Genomic DNA, 21,782 nt, shown 5'->3' with positions numbered 1-21,782 from the left:
AACTACCAGAATGAGAAATTCTGCTCTACATAGCCTGTTACGCTCAATGGTGGTACTACAGCTTGCCTAACTTGCTCCCCTGCTAGTTTTGTGGGCTTCATCACACTGTGAGAGGTACGCATCTTCTCTTGTTACTGCTAGCACAACCTTTACATTCCTTAATGATACTCTCCACAAACTGATCCAATCCCAGCCACCAAAAATGTCTTAGATGGGCCATATTCACCAATCTCTTGTCAGTACCTCAAATAAAGCTGTTCGCGACCCCTGGAATTCAATTAATTTACCAGGCACTGTTCTTCTCAAACCCTCAATATTCTTCCTCTCTGTCTCACATCGCTTTCTTTTTGCACAGAATCCGTTTACATTTTTGCTAACCTACAATACTGCAGTCAATTATGACAATCCTAGTACGCACACAAATTCTCCATTTCCTCCTCCCACCGCTCCTGTGGTTCTACATCATCAATTTGTAACCGCAAAAACCTTCCTTACAGTGGAAAGAGTAAATGTGTCTATTATTCCTTTTTACAAACTCTAATATGAAAGCCTACATGTATTTTCTCACCGGCAGTCTATCATACCACTAGAAGGCTACCAGTTTAGTGGCTTTCACTGGCTTAATGTACCTCTCTCTATGCTATCTCTATACCGCATTTGCTACCTCTTCACTCCTATAACTTCCCTCACCTTTTGTTTTGCTGGTACAATTCTAGTGCTCATGCATATTTTATGCTGATATCATTTCAAATAACCAGCAATATGGGGCTATTAAATGGCAGAATAAACATTATACAGTTGCAACCGAATATAACATAAACCTCGTTCTTTCCAAAACATCAGACCCATCTTCTTCTAACAAACACTGAAACCGAGGATCACCTTCTAATTCGATTTAATTTGTAACTTCTCTCTAGTGTATTTGAATGAAAATCTACCCATTTTTGTCTGAAATCTATAGTTACCTACAGTACATCTGCTACTGAAACGTCTGCATCCCTCAAATAGTCCTATGATTTTAATAGGTTTCCCACTTTCTTTACTGGTGGGGGCGCGGGGGGGGGATTTGCTTTATACTATTATGGAAGATAAACAAAAAAACAATAGTGCCCATGGTGAGAACAATGTGTATGTGCAGGTTTTAAATTTGTGTCCTGTTACCTCCTGACCTGTGCTCCCCTACTCAACACTAGGAAGATCTGTGCAGGTCTTCTTTCCTTAGAGAATGCAAGCTAGCTTTTTCTGCTTTGAGATTTCTGCTGTCCCCACACACTGCTTGCCTTATGGCACTGTCTAAATATGAAAGTTAAACATTTTAGTTTGTATCATGTGGTAGGAGGCTGGGACTGTTTCTATTTGCAGGAAGCCTTGTTTGAATAATGTCGCTCAGTTGAGAATCTGTAAAAATCTATGGTTGTACAGACCTCCTCATACGGAAACCATATTTCTGACCATGAAGATTAGTTTAAATACTGGGTATGTTTTCAGTCTCAGCTGGAGTTTGGTGGCTGACTAGGATGTTTTTCAATCTGTCAACATACTACTTGGGTGCATCTAAATAAATGTGTATCTTGATGTTACCTAAGAAAAGATTTTATTCTACAACACTACCTTCCCCTCAAACTGGTCTCTGTAAATCTCTTCAGATATAAAAGTGAGCTTAGACCAAGGGTCAATTAGTATGCTTCGACACATGTCCATCCACCTTCATTTCTCTGCATAGTTAATCTCTTGTTCTTATTCAGAGTCAGCTCTACTTTGGCACATAGACACATTATTTCAGTTTCATTAACCTCACGTTACTGTCTGCCCTAAGTTTTAGTTTGCCTATGGCATCACTTCTTGTGTGTTTGCTCCCTTCACTGCTATCACCAAAGGACACTTTTGGGAATTTCCAAAATATGTGATGCTTGCAAATTTGTAACAACTGCGAAAACCCAATTTGCAGTCCTTTACTTTAATGCTACCACGCACACCTTGTAAATTTCAGCGGCTATTTCAGCAGTTAACTATCTGCTCATCATTATATTTATTAATACCATCGGCCTTCCATAGCTTTCAAACACATTTCTGAGCATGTCCGTTACATTTGTCAACACTCATTACTCTCTAGTTTTGAGTGGAGATATGGCTTACTGTAACTGGGAAGCCTGATTTGATTCCAGGCCTCAACTCAACAGTGTGTGATTCTGCACAAATCACTTAAACTCCCTGTGCTTAAAAAAATGTAACACTTGTTTTTTTCGTTTTCTTTACTCTTTTATCACTTATGGTCTGTTCTGTAAGGTTTGAGAACTGAGAAAGTGGAGTTTAGAATTCTTTAATTAGTCTGACACCAAAACGTTCACAATTATGATAACAAACGTCCAAAACAGTCTTTGCATTCAAAGGCACTTAATTGGCCACCAAATGGCAGAGAAAGAGGAAGGACCAAGGAAGAATAGCCATTGTATGTGTTGATGGTGCTGACTGGTAGTTCAGTTCCAAATTGATGTTTTTTTTTGTTTTTGATCATCTTGTTTGGCTTAGGTGCACATATGAAGTGTAGGTGTTTGAAGTTACACGGGTTGCTGAGCATTAAAAGAAATAAAATCCTAATCATAACCTCTGTTTCATCACTTCTCAAACTATGCAGAGTAGACCACAAGTAGCTAAAGAGTGAAGACAACTGAAGAATTTGATAGAGAATTCTATGCATCAAAGAGCTTGCTCAAATCCACGCAAAATAAATTGGATTCCTCAGTTAGAAGCAAAGAATATTCATTGTTTGTGAATATGTTGTGGGTCGGATATAGGAGTCTCAAGTTATTTACTATGATTTGCGTGTTTTGTGTACATACATGAATCCCATACTACCCAAGAAGTTCAAAATAGTCTTGAGAAGAAAATGCTTCAACTTCTCATCAAAAAGCAATTCTGAATGTTTTTGAAAGAGGAGCAAAGTCAAAAACATTTTTAATAGGGTTTTAATACCCCACAATCTGAATGTACCTACACGAAGATGTACAGTAGAGCTGTATAAGCTTTGGTGCAGAATCCCCAGCATTCTTCAATCTACCTTGTGCCTATCAAATTTTTAAACTGCTAAATTGGTGCGTAAAGGATCAATATGACTCATTGGACATTGTTTTGGAGAAACAATTTTCCTACCTCCGTGTCTTTATCCGAGCTTCTAATTTTGGGCAATTCCCAATGAGATTTAAGATGCAAAAAAAAGCTTTTATAAGACATTGCACCCATCACTCCACTGCAGCTGTGTACTTGCAAAGATCCTTTAAACCTCATAAGGGCATACCAATTGAATAGTAAACAATGGTGATGTTACTGAGCAAGGGAATGTAATAACTAAAGAATGTTTTTCTGAGTTTTAAAGAAAGCTAGTTTATAGATACAGTCTGTTTGTACTTGAAACTCTTTTTAGGATCTGTATTAGAGATTTAATGTCTTGATATTCCTAACTGATAGTCTTATCTGAGGTCCTCATGGTTTATTCTCAACTTTGATAATATGATATTCTGCAATGTTTTGTTGTTATTATCTGTTTTCAGCAGCATTTACCATAAAAGATAAGTGTGCTAACTGCAGTATTTTCTCTTTGCAGGAGTGACACATGCAGCTATATGGGCGGCTTGTATTTCATATCTCAGTGCAGCTGTGCCTCCTGCCCTGAGAACCACAGCTCAGGGGATCCTGCAGGGACTTCACTTAGGATTGGGCCGTGGCTGTGGTGCCATGATAGGTGGCGTTATGGTCAATTACTTTGGTAAGGTGCTACTGAATTCTTATTTTGCTTTGTTTAATGGTTCCGAGAAATATAAAACCATTTTTATAACAATTTTTTATAAATCTTTATTGAGTGACAGTTATAAAATTACTTGTTTACATTTTACAACATCACCTTGACTTTGCAGCGTGACTTCAACAAGTGATCAGACCAAATACGAACCACCAAAAAAGGATAACTGCTGCCATGATCAGATGTCCATAATCTAATCAAAAATATAATTAACGAAATTAACATCCTCCAAACTCTTGCTCAACAATTGTTACATATGCCATCTATGTAGAACATAAATAGTAATATTGGGAACATAAAAGTGAACTTCCACTTAGACTCAGGATTGTTAACTTCCGCTTTAGGTGTATAGTTCCCCACCAAAGGTCTCGTTTCAACTTCCAAAGACCTAATAAGTGTACACAGATCGAAATGGAAGGGAAATTCCCATGCGCTTTCAACCTTCGTGAGGTAAACATTTTTAATAATGAAGCTTAGAACATGGCAAATACTTTGTTAATGCCTTCAGATCCCCCTATAGTTCACATTCTTAGGTCAAGCCTTCATATTGTTCGACATTTTCTGTTAAAAATAGACTACTGGACAGTTGCTTCTCTGAGCCGTATGCCATGTCCCTTGCGGTTTCCTTTAATGATTAAAGTTATCCGGCATTTTCACATCAATCTTTTTTGTTCAGTCCTAAACACCCTGTTTACTTTCAAATCTGGTGAGATACTTAGGGAGTGTAATGAGGGAGTGTCGTATCTTAGATGAACTAGGAGTATTAGTAAGGAAGTTACTGTAAAATGTGTGTGTAGAGATTGGGATGGGTTGGTACATTGTGATAGAGAGCCAGAGGAAATACATTGAGAGGAGTGAGGTAGAAAAGGTATGTGGAAGTATGTAGAAAGACATGAGAAATAAAGGTAGATTAGGAAGAGAAAAAGAAGTGCTAGAGAGAGTTGACATAGTCAGATATAGCAGCCGACAGAAAAGTGTCACAGAGAGAAAACCAAGAATCACTGATTCGTGAGGCGGAGATATGAGATACAACACAAAAGAGAAGAAAGAGAAAGATGTGAAGTTGGCTGTTATCATCTTGTGGATTGGGTGGTGCACGCTGTATTGCGCTATGCCACCTCTCCTGGCTAGAGGTAGGATTGGCTATTTTCACGTAGACTTGTTGTCCCTAAGCTAAGGAATCCAATGGTACTGACTTGTGCCCCAGGTGGTTTCGGCACCTCTGATGTTGGAAAATATACAGCATACCCCAGGTATTTGACTGTACTAACCACTGCAGATGCTCAGCAGGGTTGATTGATTGATTGAACGGTGATTTATAATGCGCTACTTTGCCCGAAGGCATCAAGGCGCAAAAGATGGAAAACAACGATCAGCCACATCTGAAGAGAAAGAACAAAGAAAAATTTAGGGATAGGATTCAGAGAAAAGGAAGGTTTTAAGAGCTCGACGAAACAGAGAGAGGGAATCCTGATTCCTCAGATCAGGGGGAAGTTCATTCCAGAGTCTAGGGGCAAGGGCAAAAAAGGCCCTGCCTCCCCACCTTGCTTTGGCAAAACGGGGGACCGTGAGCAACTTCATACTGGAGGATCGAAGGGCTCTACCTGGGATGTAATAGGACACCAGAGACCTAATGCCCTCTGCACCTGCATCATGAAGAGCCCGATAGATGATGGTCAGGATTTTGAATTTTATCCTGGCTTGAACAGGGAGCCAGTGAAGATGTTTCCTAATGGCAGTCCCGGAGGAGCGTCTGGGGGCTTAACAACAAACCTTGCTGCCGCGTTCTGAACGACTTGCAGCCGATGGACCAGGTTGTTGCTCAACCCAAGATAGAGGGCATTACAATAGTCAAGGCGCGAGGAGAGAAGGGCAACCGAGACTTGTTTCCGGGCGTCGGGGGAAATGTAGTGAGTGAGCTTTCTCAACACCCTCAGCACCCCACAGCAAGTGGAGACCGTCCGGTTCACTTGCTTGTCGAAAGTCAGCGAGGTGTCGAATAGGACTCCCAAATTTCGAGCAACAGTCGAGGATTGTGGACAAACTCCCAAGGCCGGCGGCCACCAATCGGATGACCAGACCTCTTTGTTTCCCCCAAAGACAAGGATTTCAGTCTTCTCCCCGTTCAACTTTAAAAAGTTTGATGTCATCCAGCCTGCCACAGCTCCCATGCAGTTCCTAAAGTTGAGAGCAGTGGAGCCGACCGATTGTGAAAGTGATACCATAATTTGGGTATCGTCGGCATATGAAAGAACTTCCAATCCAAAGGATCTAACAAGTCTAGCAAGAGGGGCCACATAAACGTTGAAAAGAGTAGGGCTCAGGGAGGAGCCCTGAGGGACCCCGCAGTGCAATGGCTTGGCAGTGGAGAGGAAGTCGCCCAGTTTTACCTTTTGCTCCCTGTTGTTGAGAAAGGAGGTAAGGAGACTGAGCGCCGGTCCCTCCACCCCCATCTCACCTATTCGGGAGACCAAGATGGGGGGAGACAGGGTGTCAAATGCAGCTGTAAGGTCGAGCAGGATCAGAAGCGTGGTCTGACCCCTATCGACCCTGGCACGGATGTTATTGACCATTACTGTGAGGGCTGACTCAGTGCTATGCTCCTTTCTGAAGCCATGCTGGGAAGGGTCAAGCAGGCCGGTTTTCTCAAGAAAGGAGCTGAGATCGAAATTCATGTGAGCCTCCAGCATCTTGGCGGGGGCAGGGAGGAGGGAGATAGGGCGAAAGTTCTTTAAAGTCCCAGGATCCAGAGTGGCCTTTTTTAAGAGAGGCTTCACGATTTCCAGGAGGCAGGGAAGGTTCCGCTGGAAATAGCCCTATTCATAACCTCCAGTATGGGAGGGATTAGGGGGGCTCTACAGTTTTTTAGGATCTTAAGCGGACAGGGATCAAGGGGAGAGCCTGATTCTCGAGGTCGGAGACCGAAAGAAGAGGAAAACTGGAAAAAGTTTCACAGGGAGGGGGCATGTTCACAGGGTCAGGAGAATAAAGGTTAGTGACATTGTCCACTTGTAGAGCTGAGTAGATGTTGAGTATTTTGGTATGAAAAAAGGAAGAGATCTGATCACAGAGGGCTTGTGAAGGGACTATGGGGTCAGGGTGATGAATAGAGGATAAGGTTTCCACAATTTTAAACAACTCACCAGGGGAGGAAAGGGAGGATGTGAGATTGGAGAAATATGATTGTTTTTTGGCTAGAACCGCCGCTTTATAGTTCTTAAGGAGAATGTTATGGTTGAGCCGGCCTTAAGCGTCAGGCTGAGATCTCCAGAGCCTCTCCTGCCTCCTACAAACCTGCCTCTGAATTCTCAGGGAGTCGGAGTACCAGGGTGCTGAGGGACGTTTCCTGGCAGAATACACCGATTTAAGAGGGGCCAGGGTATCCACTGCCATTGCGATGGTGCTAGCAAGCTCCTTTGCTGAAAGATCAATGTCCTGTGAGGGGGGAGGCATAAATTTGGCAATAAAAGGGCTTAAGGAAAGATCAGTTAGGCCCCGGAAATTCCTCTTCTGCACCCAACAGTCTGAAACTCCCCTAAAAGCTGAAGGGGCACAGGGAGTGAATTCCATGGAGACCGCAAGGTGGTCAGACCAGGAAAGAGGGAGGAGAGGCCCTAATTCTAGCCTGGGATCATTCGTAAATACGCCGTCTAACGTATGACCGGCAATATGAGTGGGAGACAAAACCTTTTGAAGGAGGTTAAAAGGGGCCAATGACTCCTCAAGGGATAACGTCTCGCTCGAGTTGTTGCTTTCCAGGTGGAAATTAAAATCCCCAAGGATAGTGAGGGAAGGCCTGTTTAAAAAGGGCTCTATGACATCCAAGAGGTCAGAGCCAAACGCGGATCTAGGGCCAGGAGGTCTATAGACAAGAACCCCGGAAAAATTTTCAGAGGGAGAGGAACTGAGGGAGAAAAACATGGCCTGAAAGGAATTATTAGGAGAGGGGAGAGACTCCATACGACAGGAAAAGGCGGTCTTATGAATAATGCCAATTCCGCCCCCTTTTCGGCCCTCTCTGTCCAGTCTGACCATGGTATAGCCATCAGGGAGAGCATTGAGCAGGTCAGGGCCTGAAGAATCAGAGCCCCACGTTTCTGTTACGAAAACCCAAGAGGGTTGCCTTTGGGACACAAAGTCCCTGAACACTAAGTTGTTTTTGACCAGGGAGCGAGTGTTGATAAGGAAGCCAAGTTCTTTCAAGAGTGGGGTTTTTCGCGTCCTTTTATCCGGTAAGAGGTTGGTGACAGGCTCCGGCAGAGCAGATATGGACCCTTTATGGCAATTACAGATGAAATTATAGCGCAATTGGTCAGGCGTGAATGTATGATGGCAATCTTGCTGGGGGGGTCTCAGGGATTTAAGGGCACTCAGGGAATACAGTCGGGGACGGACTAGAGATACTAGATGCCGAGCAGTATCCCTGGTGCCTGGCGCCTCCTTGGCGCTGACGGGCGCAGACGGGCAGGACACTGGCATGAGTCCGGCGTGAGTCCGGCCCGTCCGCGATGCGCGTCCACTGCGCGAAGGGGACGTCATCCCCTTATATAGAACAACTAGAGCGCGTCCTCGCGCTACGATTCCCCCAATATGGCCGCCAAAGCCACAATCGCCTCACCGTCAGCAAGCTCTCAGCGTCAATACTCAGCTGAGAGCTGCCCGGGAGCGACTGAATGAGGAGGTGAGGCACAAGCGGTAGAATCTCCAGGGGAGATTGAAACACCAAGCGCTAAGCCCCCAAAGCTGCCAAGAGCAAAGCACACAGTGCAGTTAAAAAACGAGTTCAAATAAAACATATAAGAAATCAACCAAATGGTTAAAAATGTAGCAGGCAAGAGAGCAAGAGCAGACCTCCCGGCTTGTCGCCTCAGGAGGGAAATAAGGCTGTCGGGAAATAAGGGTTGGTCTGGTCATCCGATTTGGAAACAGGCATAGGTTTTCCTGTTTCCTTCTGCCCCTCCTAACGCCCAATGCGTGATCTTTTATCCTTCCTCCACGGTTGTTGAGCGACCTGTTAGCCTTCCCTCCCGGCAGATGTGTGATCTGTTTTCCTGCCTCATGGCTGTTGAGCGGCCCTTGTATGAACCTGTGTTCTACATATATATATAATGTTCCATGGTTGCTTTTCGATGGGTATTGCATCCCTCACCTGTCTTGTGGGAGTGTTTTTCCTGAATATCCCAGTAATTCTGGTTTATTCATTCATGCAATCTTGTTGACCTCCTAGGTCTAGGTATTGGTACGCTCCTTTGGGCAAGCGCACTCTTTCATATCTCCCCTTGGGGAGTACGTGCCTGTTGAGAATCTTCTAGCAGACAATGTTGTCTTGTGTTCTAGCCTGCTTTGTTATCGGAGGAGCATGTTCCCCCTTGCCTACCCCCCTTTTTCATTGCCTGTATTATTGGGCTGCGGCATGCATTACCTGCACAGGTATTTTGCTAGGACGTTCTTCAGTTTTTCATAGGTCCATTTATGTCCTTTGGATATAATTTGTTATGCGGACCTTTCGTACGTGCAGTGTCCATCCAAGCATTAAGAATGCAATAGGTCTCGCCTTCCATTAAGTTAAAGCCATTTGCTTTGCTATACAAAACCATTAGCAAATCAAATAGCTTTTACGTAATCAATGGCGAGACCTATTGCATTTTCAATGCTTGTTTTTTTAAGTGGTTCACTGATGCGCCTTTCCAAAGTTGGAGCAAATGGAGGCCCAAAATTCGACCCAATGATGACTTTATGCAGTTTAGAAGGCTGAAGATCAACGTATTTATCTTAAGCTGTGGTCTCACTGCTTGCTTATAAGACTCTACTCTCACAGTTTCCCTCCCTCCAGCCCACCTATCTAAAGGGGAACTCAAGCTGCTGAAAGGTAATGTGACTGCTATATAAAACTTGAAATCCATGAACAGATATTAAAACAATATCAGCAGTGATAGATATACAGGACGACAATTTAAAATGAGAGGCGGAGGAGTTAGTGTTTCCATCAGCTAGCAGATTTGGAACTATATAACGAACTGTATTTGATAGCTCATGATTAAACTTGGTGCTGTACATGCCTCTTTCAGTGATCAGTGTGATTTGATGCTGCGCTAGCGCTGCTCTTACTCCCTATAAGCCAATTCCTCATGATGGCTTGAATGTACCCCCTCCTGGTTGCAGCTGCCAGTAGTACCTCCTCCTTGGTTATGGCGTTTCCTATTCAAACCTACATGATGCCCTTACAATAAAATGCCTCTGCCCTGTTTGTTGCTAACGGTAAAGTATTACTGCCCAAACTCATGTGCTGTTGATGGTTGTGTACTGAGGGTCTACTTTGTAGAATATGTTCTGCTGTGATCTTTCCGAGCTGTTAAGCACACTGCCATGTGTGATGCTGCCGGTGGCAATATTTCAGGTGATACTGTGTCAGTTTCGTCCGGATGTGTGATGCATTGGGGAATGGCAATATATACTTCATGTGGTGTCCCTATTTGTGTGCATTAAAGGTTGTATTGTAAAAGTGCAGCCCTCCATGTGCACTGAAGGTGCAGTTTCAGGGCTCTTGTTCTCTACCTGTGCACTGGGTCTGCTGTGTCGCAGTCCCTTCTCCTTGTGCTCTTTTGCTTGCATGCCTTCCCTCCCCAACCCCCGGTTTTAACAATACTCCACTCCTTCGTGAGTGCTGTTGGTTTTGTGTCATTGCCCCTCCCTTCTTGTGTTTCCGGCAGGGCCAGCTGCTCGAGTAGTCAGCAGCGTGATGTTTGCTTCGCGAGCTGTCAGTCCCCGGTATGATGCTGGTGCTGTGCAATGGCTCTGGGCGATGGTTCCGGGATGGGAGGAGCGGTCTTTTACTCATGTAATGCTCGTAGAATTTGGAGAGCCGCAGTTTGCCATGGTTGTTGAAGATAAGTATAGCTTTGATCATGCTGAGGCCGACGCAAAGATATGGGGGAGCCGGGTTCAGCGTGTAGGCCTGGGTCTCCTCTCGTGTAATCGCCTCTTCTGCTCAATACGACTCTAGTCCTCTCTCGGTCATTAGGTTCTGACACCAACACGCATGCGCACGCAGCCGCCATTTCCAGTGCAGAATAATTTGGTTACAAAGCAGGAAGTGCCTTAGGATTTAGGCAGAGCGCTGTTCCAGCTCATTGATAGCAGTGGCTGTCCTCGTGATGAGGGAATGACCGAAACATTACGTTCCTTGACCATCTCTGCGAAGACCAGACAACACATAAGCAAATACTTTATATTTTCCCTGAAAAATGATATATATAGTCATGAGGCGGGCGAGCCAACAAATTAATAAGAAGTTAAATTCAATACTATCGCAAATCCCATGTAACACATCTTGGCTAGGAAAGTTTGGAGAAGAGCTATTTGCAACTAAACAAAACAAGCGAAGCCCGTTATGGGACGGACAGAGGATGTGCATGCGGGGACTGCCTTTACTGGCGGTGAAAAAAAGTCCCCAGTGTATCACGCCGCCTGTAAAGCATCCAGTCCCCGCGTGTACATCTTCTGTCTTGTTTGTCTTCCCATGTGCACGCTGGAATCGTATCTATTCCAAAAGGCCTCTGCATGGCAGAGCAGCGCATGCGTTGCTTTCGCCAGGCCGAGACCTTAAAAGGGGGTGAGAGAAAAGGGAGAGAAGCACCCAGGATGGAGCGTTCTCCATGTTAGAACTCCTCTCCTTCGTTTGGTGTATGCCTCGTTTTCTAGGGCCTTCCCCTACTTGGGTTAAGGGGATTTGTGTCTGGTGGCCCTTCTTCTGTTGCTCTTATCAGGCCAGGAGTCTCATGTGTTATTTCATAATCATTTTTAGTGTACTTGGGGTTCACATAAGGCATTCTGACTGTTGTCCGGTGATTTTGTGTAGGATTTTGCCCTCTGCCATAGTTTTCCCTGAATCGTTATCTTTTCCTCTTCATTGGGCCAGGCGCCGTAAATCAGAGGCAGCGCCCTGTGCTAATGATGTCTCAGGACCTCTTCAATGCAGGGGTTCGACTCCCATTGTGGCAGCAAAGTTTTAGTAAGTCGTCTTTTCCCGTGGTCTTTCTTTCCTTCCAGGTGGTAGGACAATTAATTAATTTTGTTGTGCTTGGATGGGTCCATTCACACTTATCTTAATAGCTCAGTTTTTCTTTCCGCTTGGTTTCCTTTGGCTCCTCTAGTGGCCACGTCCTTTCATATAAGATAGATGCCATCCTCTGGTGGCTCAGTCTTCTATTGTATACAGTGCGGAGTCCTCTGCCCCTTCTAGTGGCCCTGTACCCACGTTCCAGTGGGGCCAATTAGCCTTTTGTTTTATTGGATTCATGCTTATATTCCTTGGAGTTAGGTTTCAACGGGCGTCTGTACTTCGGGTCCACTATGCCTAAGGAAACATGCTCCTCCCTCTTGGTGTATGTTACTTGCTTTCGTCTATGTAGCGATTGCTACCACCCTTAAAAGAGAGCTCTTTGTCTCTCTTCCTTATCTTCTCCCACTGAGGTGTGGCTGAACTTTAATCTCGGTCAGCCGGTCCTTCCGGACCTATTATAGGATTGGTTCGCAGACCCTCTTCCTAGAGACTATGGCTATTGTATCTAATTAACTAGTTAAGGGGGCGTGGCCAAGATGGCGAGGTGAACAGACGTCTTCCCCGCGAGCTCCTAGGCCTCTCAGCCCCTAGACCGGTATTTAGCGCAGAATCTCCCCCTGATCTGCGGAGGAACAGGAGACTACGGCGGTGGAGTGCTGGCTGCAGCCGTGCGGAACCCGGGGGTCTCGAGGAGCGCCGGTGTGACCCGGCGGCCAACGAGATTGACGACGCGGCCGGGAGGAGGAGCAAGGAGCCGGGCCGAGAGACCGCGCGCCTGGGCTGAATCTTACGCAAGTGCCCGGCGCTGAGGGAGCGGCCTGCCGCCGCGCAACAAAGCAGCCGGAGACGCCCGGCGGTGAGCGAGGGCCGGACCGGACGGAAGAACGGCCAGTGGGAAGTGGCTGGAGGTGCTGTTTGGCCTCGAGGCGCGGGCTGTCCCGCGGCGCACGTCCGAGTCGGCCCCGGAGACATGTGGAGCTCTACCAGCGCACGATGCCCTGAGAGTGGCAGCGAGGAGCGACGAGGCAGGAGGGCAGAGCAGTAACAGCGAAGGACGACTGTCGGAAGGAGCAGCGCCGACCAGCTTCATACAAGGGCGAAGCGGCCCACACGGGAACCGGAGGGGGCGAACGGCTATCAGTGCGGCGGCCTGGAGTGAGCCTCGGGTCTCTGGCGACGGACTGCTGGTGCTCAGAGACGGACCTGGCTCCACGGAGGAGGTGAGGAGAGATCCCTCGAGGGGGGGGTGCGCAGTGAAACACCGGCGCCAGGGGCTCGCCGATCGCAGCCTGCCAGGGAGCGAAGGAGGAACGGAGGGCTACCCCCAAGCGACTAACAGGGGTGAAACAGGGAGACACCCCCCCCCCCGTCTACTTATCCTGGAGGACTGGCAATGGTGGAGCTCGGCGGGGAGGGCACGGCCCGCGGCTCATAGCACCGGGGAGTGGCGGGGACTGAGACCGCACCAGACGGAAGCGCTGAGCCCATAAGCGAGCGGATAGCGCTGCGGGGGAGGACCAACGCTACCCGCGGCAGGGCAGGAACGGAGCACAGGACCTTGGACGCAGCGGCGACGGAGAGAGCGGAGGGCCGGATCGCCGGCGTGCGGAGGGACTCGAGGGCCTAGCGATCGCTGGCACTGGTGCAGGTAGAAGTCTCCGCGAAGGGGTGAACACGTGGACTTGGCCGGGGCCACCTGGAGGCAGCGCTGAGGGCTGGGGGCCTTCACGGGTGGTGAGCGGAGCGGACCGGTCGAGAGGCCTCACGTCCCACCAGCCATGGCAGGCAACAAGGGTGGAAAGAAGGGGGAGCGCACACTCCCCGAGCTCCTTAGCAAAAACCAGCAGAGAATGGAGAGGGGGCACCAGTCACCTGGCTCCTCTGGAGGCACTGGGGGGGTTGCTGGTGGCGAGACTCCAATCACAAGGTTCTTTATGGAATCCCTCTTTAGCTCCCTCAGGGACGACTTCCAAACCCTGAAAAATGAGGTGGCCAGCGAGGTACGGGAGATGCGCCGAGAGGTGGATGGCCTGGAGGAACGTGTGGCTACAGTGGAGGATGCTGGCCAGAGGCGAGACGAGTAGTTTGAACTACTGCAACAAGAGGTGCTGCGCCTCCGGGACCAGCAGATTGACCTCCAGGCACATGCCGAAGACCTCGAAAATAGATCTCGGCGGAACAATGTCAGGGTTCGGGGAGTTCCGTCAAAAGAAGAAGGGGCAGACACTGCGGGATATCTGCGGGAGCTGTTTCGGGAGGTTCTGGGAGAGGCGGAGGACTTCCCCATCAGAATCGACAGGGCGCATAGGGTGGGGCTGCCGCGGAGAGCATCGGCGCCGCCCCCGGACATCTTGGCCTTTCTCCCGGACTTCCCCCTTAAAGAGCGCATCCTGGCAGAGGCGCGGAAGCAACAGTCCTTGACTTTCCGGGGCCACCCGGTGGCCCTCTACCAAGACTTATCCGCCATCACACTTCAAAAGAGACAAACTTTCAAAATTGCTACTGACTTTCTAAGAGAGCATGGCACACCGTACGCCTGGGGACACCCTTTTCGACTAATATTCAGGTGGAATGGCACTATGCACCAACTCCGCTCCCTGCAGGAGACGTGTGGAGTTCTGGGCATTACTGCAGCGGAGGATGATACGACAGCGCAACGACGGGGGCGCTCTGGGGGGGATGGATGGCAGCGGGTATCCAGGCGGCGACCCAATGAGCGCTCCGGGAGACCGGACTCGCCCACCATCAGGGCCAGCATGGAAAGCGCAGTGATGGAGGTGGCCGAGAACACTGGCGCCAACGCGGTGGCACTGACTACATAAAATCACTCTGGGGGGAGATCACTTTCGCCAACTTCCACTTGCAGGTTTTGGGGCTGGGGGAGGGGGGGGGGGGCGAGCGGGGAGAGACCGGTGGCTGGACGTCCACTTGAGTATCCTACCAAAGACTGGTTCCCGATGGGACTTGACTTAGACTATGATGACCAGGGGTTGGGGGAGGGGGAGACCAGGGAGGAGTTGCCCAGAGTTATTGGCCCGTTGCCAGGGGAAGGGTTGGGGGGTGGTTGGAGGGGTAGTTGGGGGGGGGAGAGGGGTGGGAGAGGACGGGAGGAAGGGGGTCCGATGGGACAGAGGGTGGGAGATCGAGGCGAGAGGGGGGGTCGTCCGGTGCGTGAACAGGGTCCCTGCCGCAGCTGCAGCGCTTGGTGCACGAGTCGGGGGTCAGTTGAAAAGATACGCGGATACATCGGTCTCCTCCCGCGATGGCCACAACTCTTAACATTGTGACGCTTAACGTCAGGGGCCTTAATAACCCGGTTAAACGGCGGGCTGTCCTATCCCTTTTAGAGAACACCCGGGCGGATATCTGTCTTCTTCAGGAGACGCACCTCTTACCCAGAGACTGCCTTCGATTACGCTCACACTCATTCCCAACACAGTTCTTCTCGTCCTGCAACACGAAAACAGCGGGGGTAGCGATCCTAGTAGCCAGACACTTTCGAGGAGAAATCCTCAACAAACAAGCGGAACAGAAGGGAAGGCTCTTAGCTTACAGGTTCAGAGTGGCGGGCCTCTCCTTCACAGTAGGGTCTCTCTATAGCCCGAACGACAGGCAGGAATCCTTCCTTAGCTCAGCAGTGGGGGAGGTCATGGCTACGCCAGACAGGCATGTCATTGTCGGCGGCGATTACAACATGGTCTTTGACTCGGCGCTTGACAGGTCCGCGCACCGCTCCCCGCAGGTTGGGGAGTTCTCGGCCGGGTGCAAAGCCCAGCTGGCAGAGATGGATCTACATGACCCCTGGCGCTGCTTGCACCCTACTGACAGAGACTACTCCTACTACTCGCACGCACACAAAACTTAGGCACGGTTGGACCACTTTCTGGTCACGGGGCCAGTGCACTCTTTAGCCACGGCGGCGGAGCTGGGGGTGATATCCATGTCGGACCACGCCCCCGTCATGGCTACGTTTAGCTTGCCGCCGGCTTCCCGCTCCCCCCGGGTCTGGCGTCTCCGGGACTCCTTGCTCTATAGGAAGGAGGTGGTCACGCAGGTCACGGCTGCGATCCGGGAATATCTTTCCCACAATGACGGTTCTGACACCTCCAGAGCGACCCAATGGGCTGCATTGAAAGCGGTCCTGCGAGGGGAATTTATCGCTATCTCCTCCGCGGATAATGCGGCCCGGCGGCAGAAGCGAGATGAACTCACTCAGAGGGTCCGTGAACTGGAGCAAATGCACTGTAGGACTGGGGCCCCCCGGGTTTGGCGGCGGCTCAAGGAGGCGAGAAAGCTATTGACGGCGTTAGATATGGACCGAGCGGAGTATGCGGCGTTGCGCTTAAAGCACGCCTATTACACGGGGGGGACAAGTGCGGTAGGCTACTGGCAAGTAAACTCCGGGTGGTACGACAGAAGCAGATGGTGAAAGAGATCTCCAGCCCAACGGGCTCGAAAGTCTCGGAGGAAGCTGATATTGCAGAGCTCTTCCGCAGGTACTATGCCGACCTTTACGCCGGGGAACCCCCGGACACACTCGCGACAAAGGGGTATCTGGATTCGGTCTCCCTGCCATCCCTGACACTCTCACAGGCGGAGACCCTAGACAAGGAGATACGGGTCGACGAAGTTGTATCGGCCATTGCTCGTCTTAAGCATGGTAAATCCCCAGGCCCAGATGGCTATACGTCCCTGTTTTACAAAACGTTCTGTACGACATTAGCGCCGGTTCTCACGCGCCTTTTCAACACCTTCGCTGAACCAGGGGCCATTCCGCCGGACTTGTTACAGGTGTCCCTCGTGGTTCTCCCCAAGCCGGGGAAAGATAGATCGCAGTGCGGCTCTTACAGGCCGATATCTCTTTTAAATATAGATCTCAAATTATACACTGGGATCCTGGCAGCGCGCCTGGCTCTACATCTACCGGGACTTCTTGACCCGGATCAAGTGGGGTTTGTCCCAGGAAAGCAGACGGTGGACAACACTAAACGGATTACTCATCTCATAGAAAAGGCGTCACGGATCCCAGGGGAGAGAATGTTACTAGCGGTGGACGCGGAGAAGGCGTTTGACCGCGTCCACTGGCCTTATCTAGAACAGGTACTAGTGAAATTGGGGTTGGGGGACAAATTCCGCTGCATGATATTCAACTGCTACCGGTCCCCAACTGCGGTGGTGCGAGTGAACGGTTACAGCTCTAAAAGTTTTAACATTGAAAGAGGCACGAGGCAAGGATGCCCGCTGTCGCCTTTACTTTTTGCTCTTTACATGGAGCCCTTCGCGCACAGGATCCGTAGCAACTTGGCAGTGAGAGGGGTGAAATTTGGCGGTTTTTACCACACCGTCAGCTTATACGCTGATGACGTCATACTCTCACTGGAAGACCCGCTGCGGGCCTTGCCGGCGTGCATTGCGGAGCTAACCTCCTTCGCAGAGGTCGCGGGATTCAAGATGAACGTGAGCAAATCTGTAGCCCTGGACCTCTCTCTCTCACCGACGGCCAGAACCCTTCTACAACACCGAGTACCGATAGTCTGGTCGTCAGATCCAGTGCCCTACTTGGGAATTATGCTGGCCCCAACTTTGCCCGCTATGGTTGCGGCGAACTATACCACCTTGGGCAAGAAGATAAAGGGGGAATTGACTCGGTGGGATCGCAACACCCTCTTGCTGCTGGGTAGAGTGGCGGCAGTAAAGATGATGATTCTCCCTCAGATTTTGTATCTGTTTCGAGCGCTGCCGCTACAGCCGCCGGTCGGTTGGATCCAGAAAACACAGTCTGACCTAGCACGCTTTATATGGCAGGGCAAGAAGCCCCGGATGAGGAGAGCGCTCTCCATGTTGGCACCGGAGGCGGGAGGACTGGGCATACCGGATCTCCGCAAATACTTTCAGGCGACGCAGTTGCGTTATCTAGTGGAATGGAGCCGGTGGGAGTCCGACAAACACTGGCTCTTCCAGGATCAAGCGATTGCGGGCAGGCCCCTGCAGGAAGTGCCGTTTCTACGTAGGGCTCACCGCCCCGCGAATCTATATGCCTCCTATATCACCAGAGTCCCTCTAAGGGTATGGGACGCCACCAACATAGCGCTCGGCCTAACGACCTTTCCTTCGCCACTGACACCCTTAGTGGATAACCCTGACTTTACCCCGGGGATGGAACGGGGGGCGTTCACACACTGGCGTACGGCGGGATGCCGGGCGCTGTCACCTGTACGACTCGGAAGGGGTCATTCCCTTTCAGTGCTTCCGGCAAGAATACTCACTCCAAGAAACTGAGAGGATGCTTTACACGCAGGTGCGCCATTGGGCTCTGCATCCTCAGGTACGAGAGACTGCAGACAGATGGCTCCTCCCTTACGAACGCTGGCTTCTGACGAGGACGTCGGACGCTAAGCTCATAAGCGACCTCTATCAGTTTCTCCAACTACCCTCGTTACACTTTTATAACCCGGGAAGGGAGCGCTGGGAGAAGGAACTGGGCAGAGCCTTAAGTCAGGAAGAATGGGAACAGATATCTTATAGGGCCAGGCACTCGGCATACCACACAGGCCTCACTGAGACCCTCACTAAAATCTCGACCTATTGGTACTATACCCCAGAACGCATACACGCCATGGACCATAGTAGGGAGGACACTTGCTGGAGGGGCTGTGGGAAGGTGGGCACGCTTTCACATCTCCTGTGGGACTGCCCGCTCTTGGACGCCTATTGGAAGGAGTTGTTAGACAACGTAGATTCCCACTTTGACACCGAGCTGCCGCGCCTGCCGGTCTATATCTTGCTAGGCCTCCCGAATAAGTTGATGTACCCCTTAAAATCTCGCAGAGGGAGACAGATAGCCATTGCCTTAGGGTCAGCCACCCAGAACATTCTGGTACATTGGCGCACCGCTACACTTCCCACGGTTACGGGCTGGCTCCATAGATTGTGGCATGTACTGGGAATGGAGAAGATGTCGTTGGCAGTGGCGGGCGAGGCGGAACGGTTCGCGGACATATGGCAGCCGTTCCAGTCTTTACTGGTCACGGAATTCAGAGAACTGACCTGCCCACGATATCTTCGACTTCTGCGACTTACCGTGCAGGGGGAGGGCGCCTCTTGATTGTGTTTGCCACGCAACACCTGAGAACGACTGTTCGAAATCCCCAGGAATATCCGATGACGCGCACTGGACGACGGGAGGGGGGGGGGGGTTGGGGGCAGGGCACTCTGGGGGTTGGGGTGTCTGGGCAGGGGAGGGGGAGAGTTTAGGGGGCGGATTGAGTTTATCTTTTTCTTTGTTTTCTTGAAGTATCGAGGTGGATAACGCCCTAACTGGTAGATCATGGTCGCAGAGCCTTACGCCTAGCGCGGAGTCTTAGCCTCATTAGGGGAGACCCCTATCTGACATGCGCTGTGCGGAGTGGTTCCTCAATGGCCCGGCCCGGCTGGGCTGCATATGGTGGAGAATGGTCAACACTGCCCCTCAGAGACCCCGGGGGTCCTCCTCTCCCGTTCAGTTTAAAACGCGGCCGGCCCCACGGGGTTGTAGGCGACATGCTGTGTGTAAAGGGGGGCCGACCACGGGGAGCTAGTTGAGGCCTTGATGAGCTGACCTACAAGCGCAGTGATCCGCCGGCCCGCAGGGTTGTAGGCGATAGCTGCTGATGCCACTCCGATACTTTGTTTTCTCTAATAAAAAACAGATTTAAACCTAATTAACTAGTTAAGGAATCTGCAGCTAGATGTCTCTGTTAGATGAACGAGTTAATTACCTTTGGTAATGATGTATCTGGTAGAGACATAGTCTAGCCGCAGATTCCTTAATGCCCTGTACATCCTCCATTCTCTGCGAATGGCCTCCATGTCTGGTCCTGGTGTCCTCCGTTCACTAGCTCCTGATTGACTGGCCTGTGGCATGGGAGTGGTTCTTTCCTTTCCTTTCTTTCCTTATTCTGCTTCTGTTGTGGTGGAGTTCTCCAGATTCGCTGGTCTGGTCTCATTGACCTTTAATGAAATACGCTTGGTATATGATTATAAGGGTTCCCCCCTCTCCTCCTGGTGTATGGCGGAGGGAGTAGGAGGTGTTTTTCTTATGTACTGTGTCATGCGCCTCTGCGCAGTGTTCCACTGACATCCCATCCGGAGCCAAAGTCCCATGGAGCCATGCGGCGCCGCCCCCTGGCGTACAGAGGTGCTGCTGAGAAACAATTTCCAGATCCAGTCTGACGCCTGGGGAGAATTCACAAATTAAGGAATCTGCAGCTATACTATGTCTCTACTAGATACATTGTTACCAAAGGTATGTAATTTGTTCTTCTCTGCATTCTGCCACTACCTCACGTCTTTCTGTATTACTTCTCTCTATGCCTCATCCCTCTGTGTACTCCACACCTCTTTCTACATTTGTTTATCCCTATCTCTAGCTTTCTCTACCTCACACTATAACCTTACCTATCTCTCTACTTGTCTCACCCTACATCTGTATCATTCTTTCTGCTACCTCACCTTTATCGCTTTATCTTATCTCTCCATACCACACCGTCTACCCTATGTCTCTCCCTACCTCACCTATCTCTTTACTTCAGCTCTGTCTTTACTTCACTTTGCTTTCTTCTTTACCTATTTTGCTGTACAATTCTCTTTAATTATTAGTCTTTTTCCTGTCGCCCGACCCCTCCGTTTTCTCTTGCTGAAAAGAATAGGTGGTCACCCTCTATCCAAATTAGTGTACACATAGAACGAGGATAAGGAGGTACAAGGCAAGTGCAGAGAATAAAAGAGAAAATTATCAGGTTTCATCCCAATATTTTGATTGCCTCTGCTGCAGTGAGAATACCAGTGACTGACGTGTATTTACTTGTGATTACAGGTGTGCAGCAATTAAATTAACATTTCCAGCTGTTTGACTTATTTTAATATTAAGCACTAGTCAACTAAACATCCACCAAATCACTCGTACCCTGCCTCCCCTTCATTAGGAGGGCGGGCGTTGTTAGACAGTGAATGATGCATAAAATGTTGAAAGACAAATATAAGTATATCCGAGTGCAAAAAAAAATGTCTTTATCAATGGTTGCTCAAATATTACCTAATTGGCAGAGGTTGGGCAACTTTAGTTTTCAGGTCAGTTTTTATAGTTTATGCAACTTTAGTTTTCAGCTAATTTTTCGTGTCTCTGTGTCTGAAAGTTTAATGTGTTATTCAATATTGTCTGGCATCGTGAGGTACTTAGCTCGTTTCCCCCCCCTCCTCCGTCCAAGCCTGTTGGAATGTGCCATTACAGTTGAAACCTGAAGGTTCTACAGCTGACTGGAACCTGTTGTGGTAATGAGATGTAATAAAGAAAACTTCCTACCTTCCTGCGTCATCTCTTTGTAACACTGGCGACGATCCCCGTGTGGGGACGGTTCACCACCAGCCCCAAACACTACTCCAGTGACAGTTGTTTCTACCAGTGGCGGCTGGTTTTAATGGGCGAAAGGGGTGTTGCCCTACCAGTTGCCGGGAGAAGAGAGAGATATGCACACCATGTGGAGCAGCAGCTTTAAAGCGCTCCGCTCGGCTCTCACTGCTTCGTGCAAATTCTAGGTTTTTTTAATGTAAAGGAAGGGGTGAGGACGAGGTCAGAGTGAGACGAGTCCTCCTGCGCATATGTTGACCGGGGGCGAGGACTATTGCTCGCCCTCGAGGCACACACAGGGTGAGTGATGTCACCATGATGTTAGTGGCCGTAAAAAGCAGCAATGGATAGCTTTCAAATTGGGCGCTTAAGCTGTAGCCCAGGCGTTTTTCAGCAGAGCGCTGTTGAACTAAATGGTAAGGGGCAGGGCTGGCCTACATCGACAACGTGAAGTGGGTGGCAACAACAACTGAGGCACTCCCTTCATGTTTGCGTTCTGTTTATGTTTAAGCCTCCTGATTGGGCAATGGAAGCTGGGG

The 21,782-nt window shown here is 49.4% G+C and overlaps 1 protein-coding gene across 3 annotated transcripts in view; it reads left to right on the top strand.

Annotated features, from left to right (window-relative positions):
- Positions 1–21,782, top strand: part of MFSD6 (major facilitator superfamily domain containing 6) — a 400,661-nt gene that overhangs the window by 260,304 nt on the left and 118,575 nt on the right. For all 3 annotated transcript variants that reach the window (XM_085648803.1, XM_085648805.1, XM_085648804.1), the window contains exon 4: positions 3,602–3,763. In XM_085648803.1, the coding sequence (XP_085504929.1) occupies positions 3,602–3,763 (162 nt within the window). The remainder of the gene's footprint in view (positions 1–3,601; positions 3,764–21,782) is intronic.

This window comes from Triturus cristatus, chromosome 3_2, assembly GCF_964204655.1.
Source record: "Triturus cristatus chromosome 3_2, aTriCri1.1, whole genome shotgun sequence".
In the NCBI taxonomy this organism is placed as follows: Eukaryota; Metazoa; Chordata; class Amphibia; order Caudata; family Salamandridae; genus Triturus; species Triturus cristatus.
The sequence above is the reverse complement of the archived record's forward strand: the minus strand, read 5'-3'. Positions and strand labels throughout refer to the sequence as shown.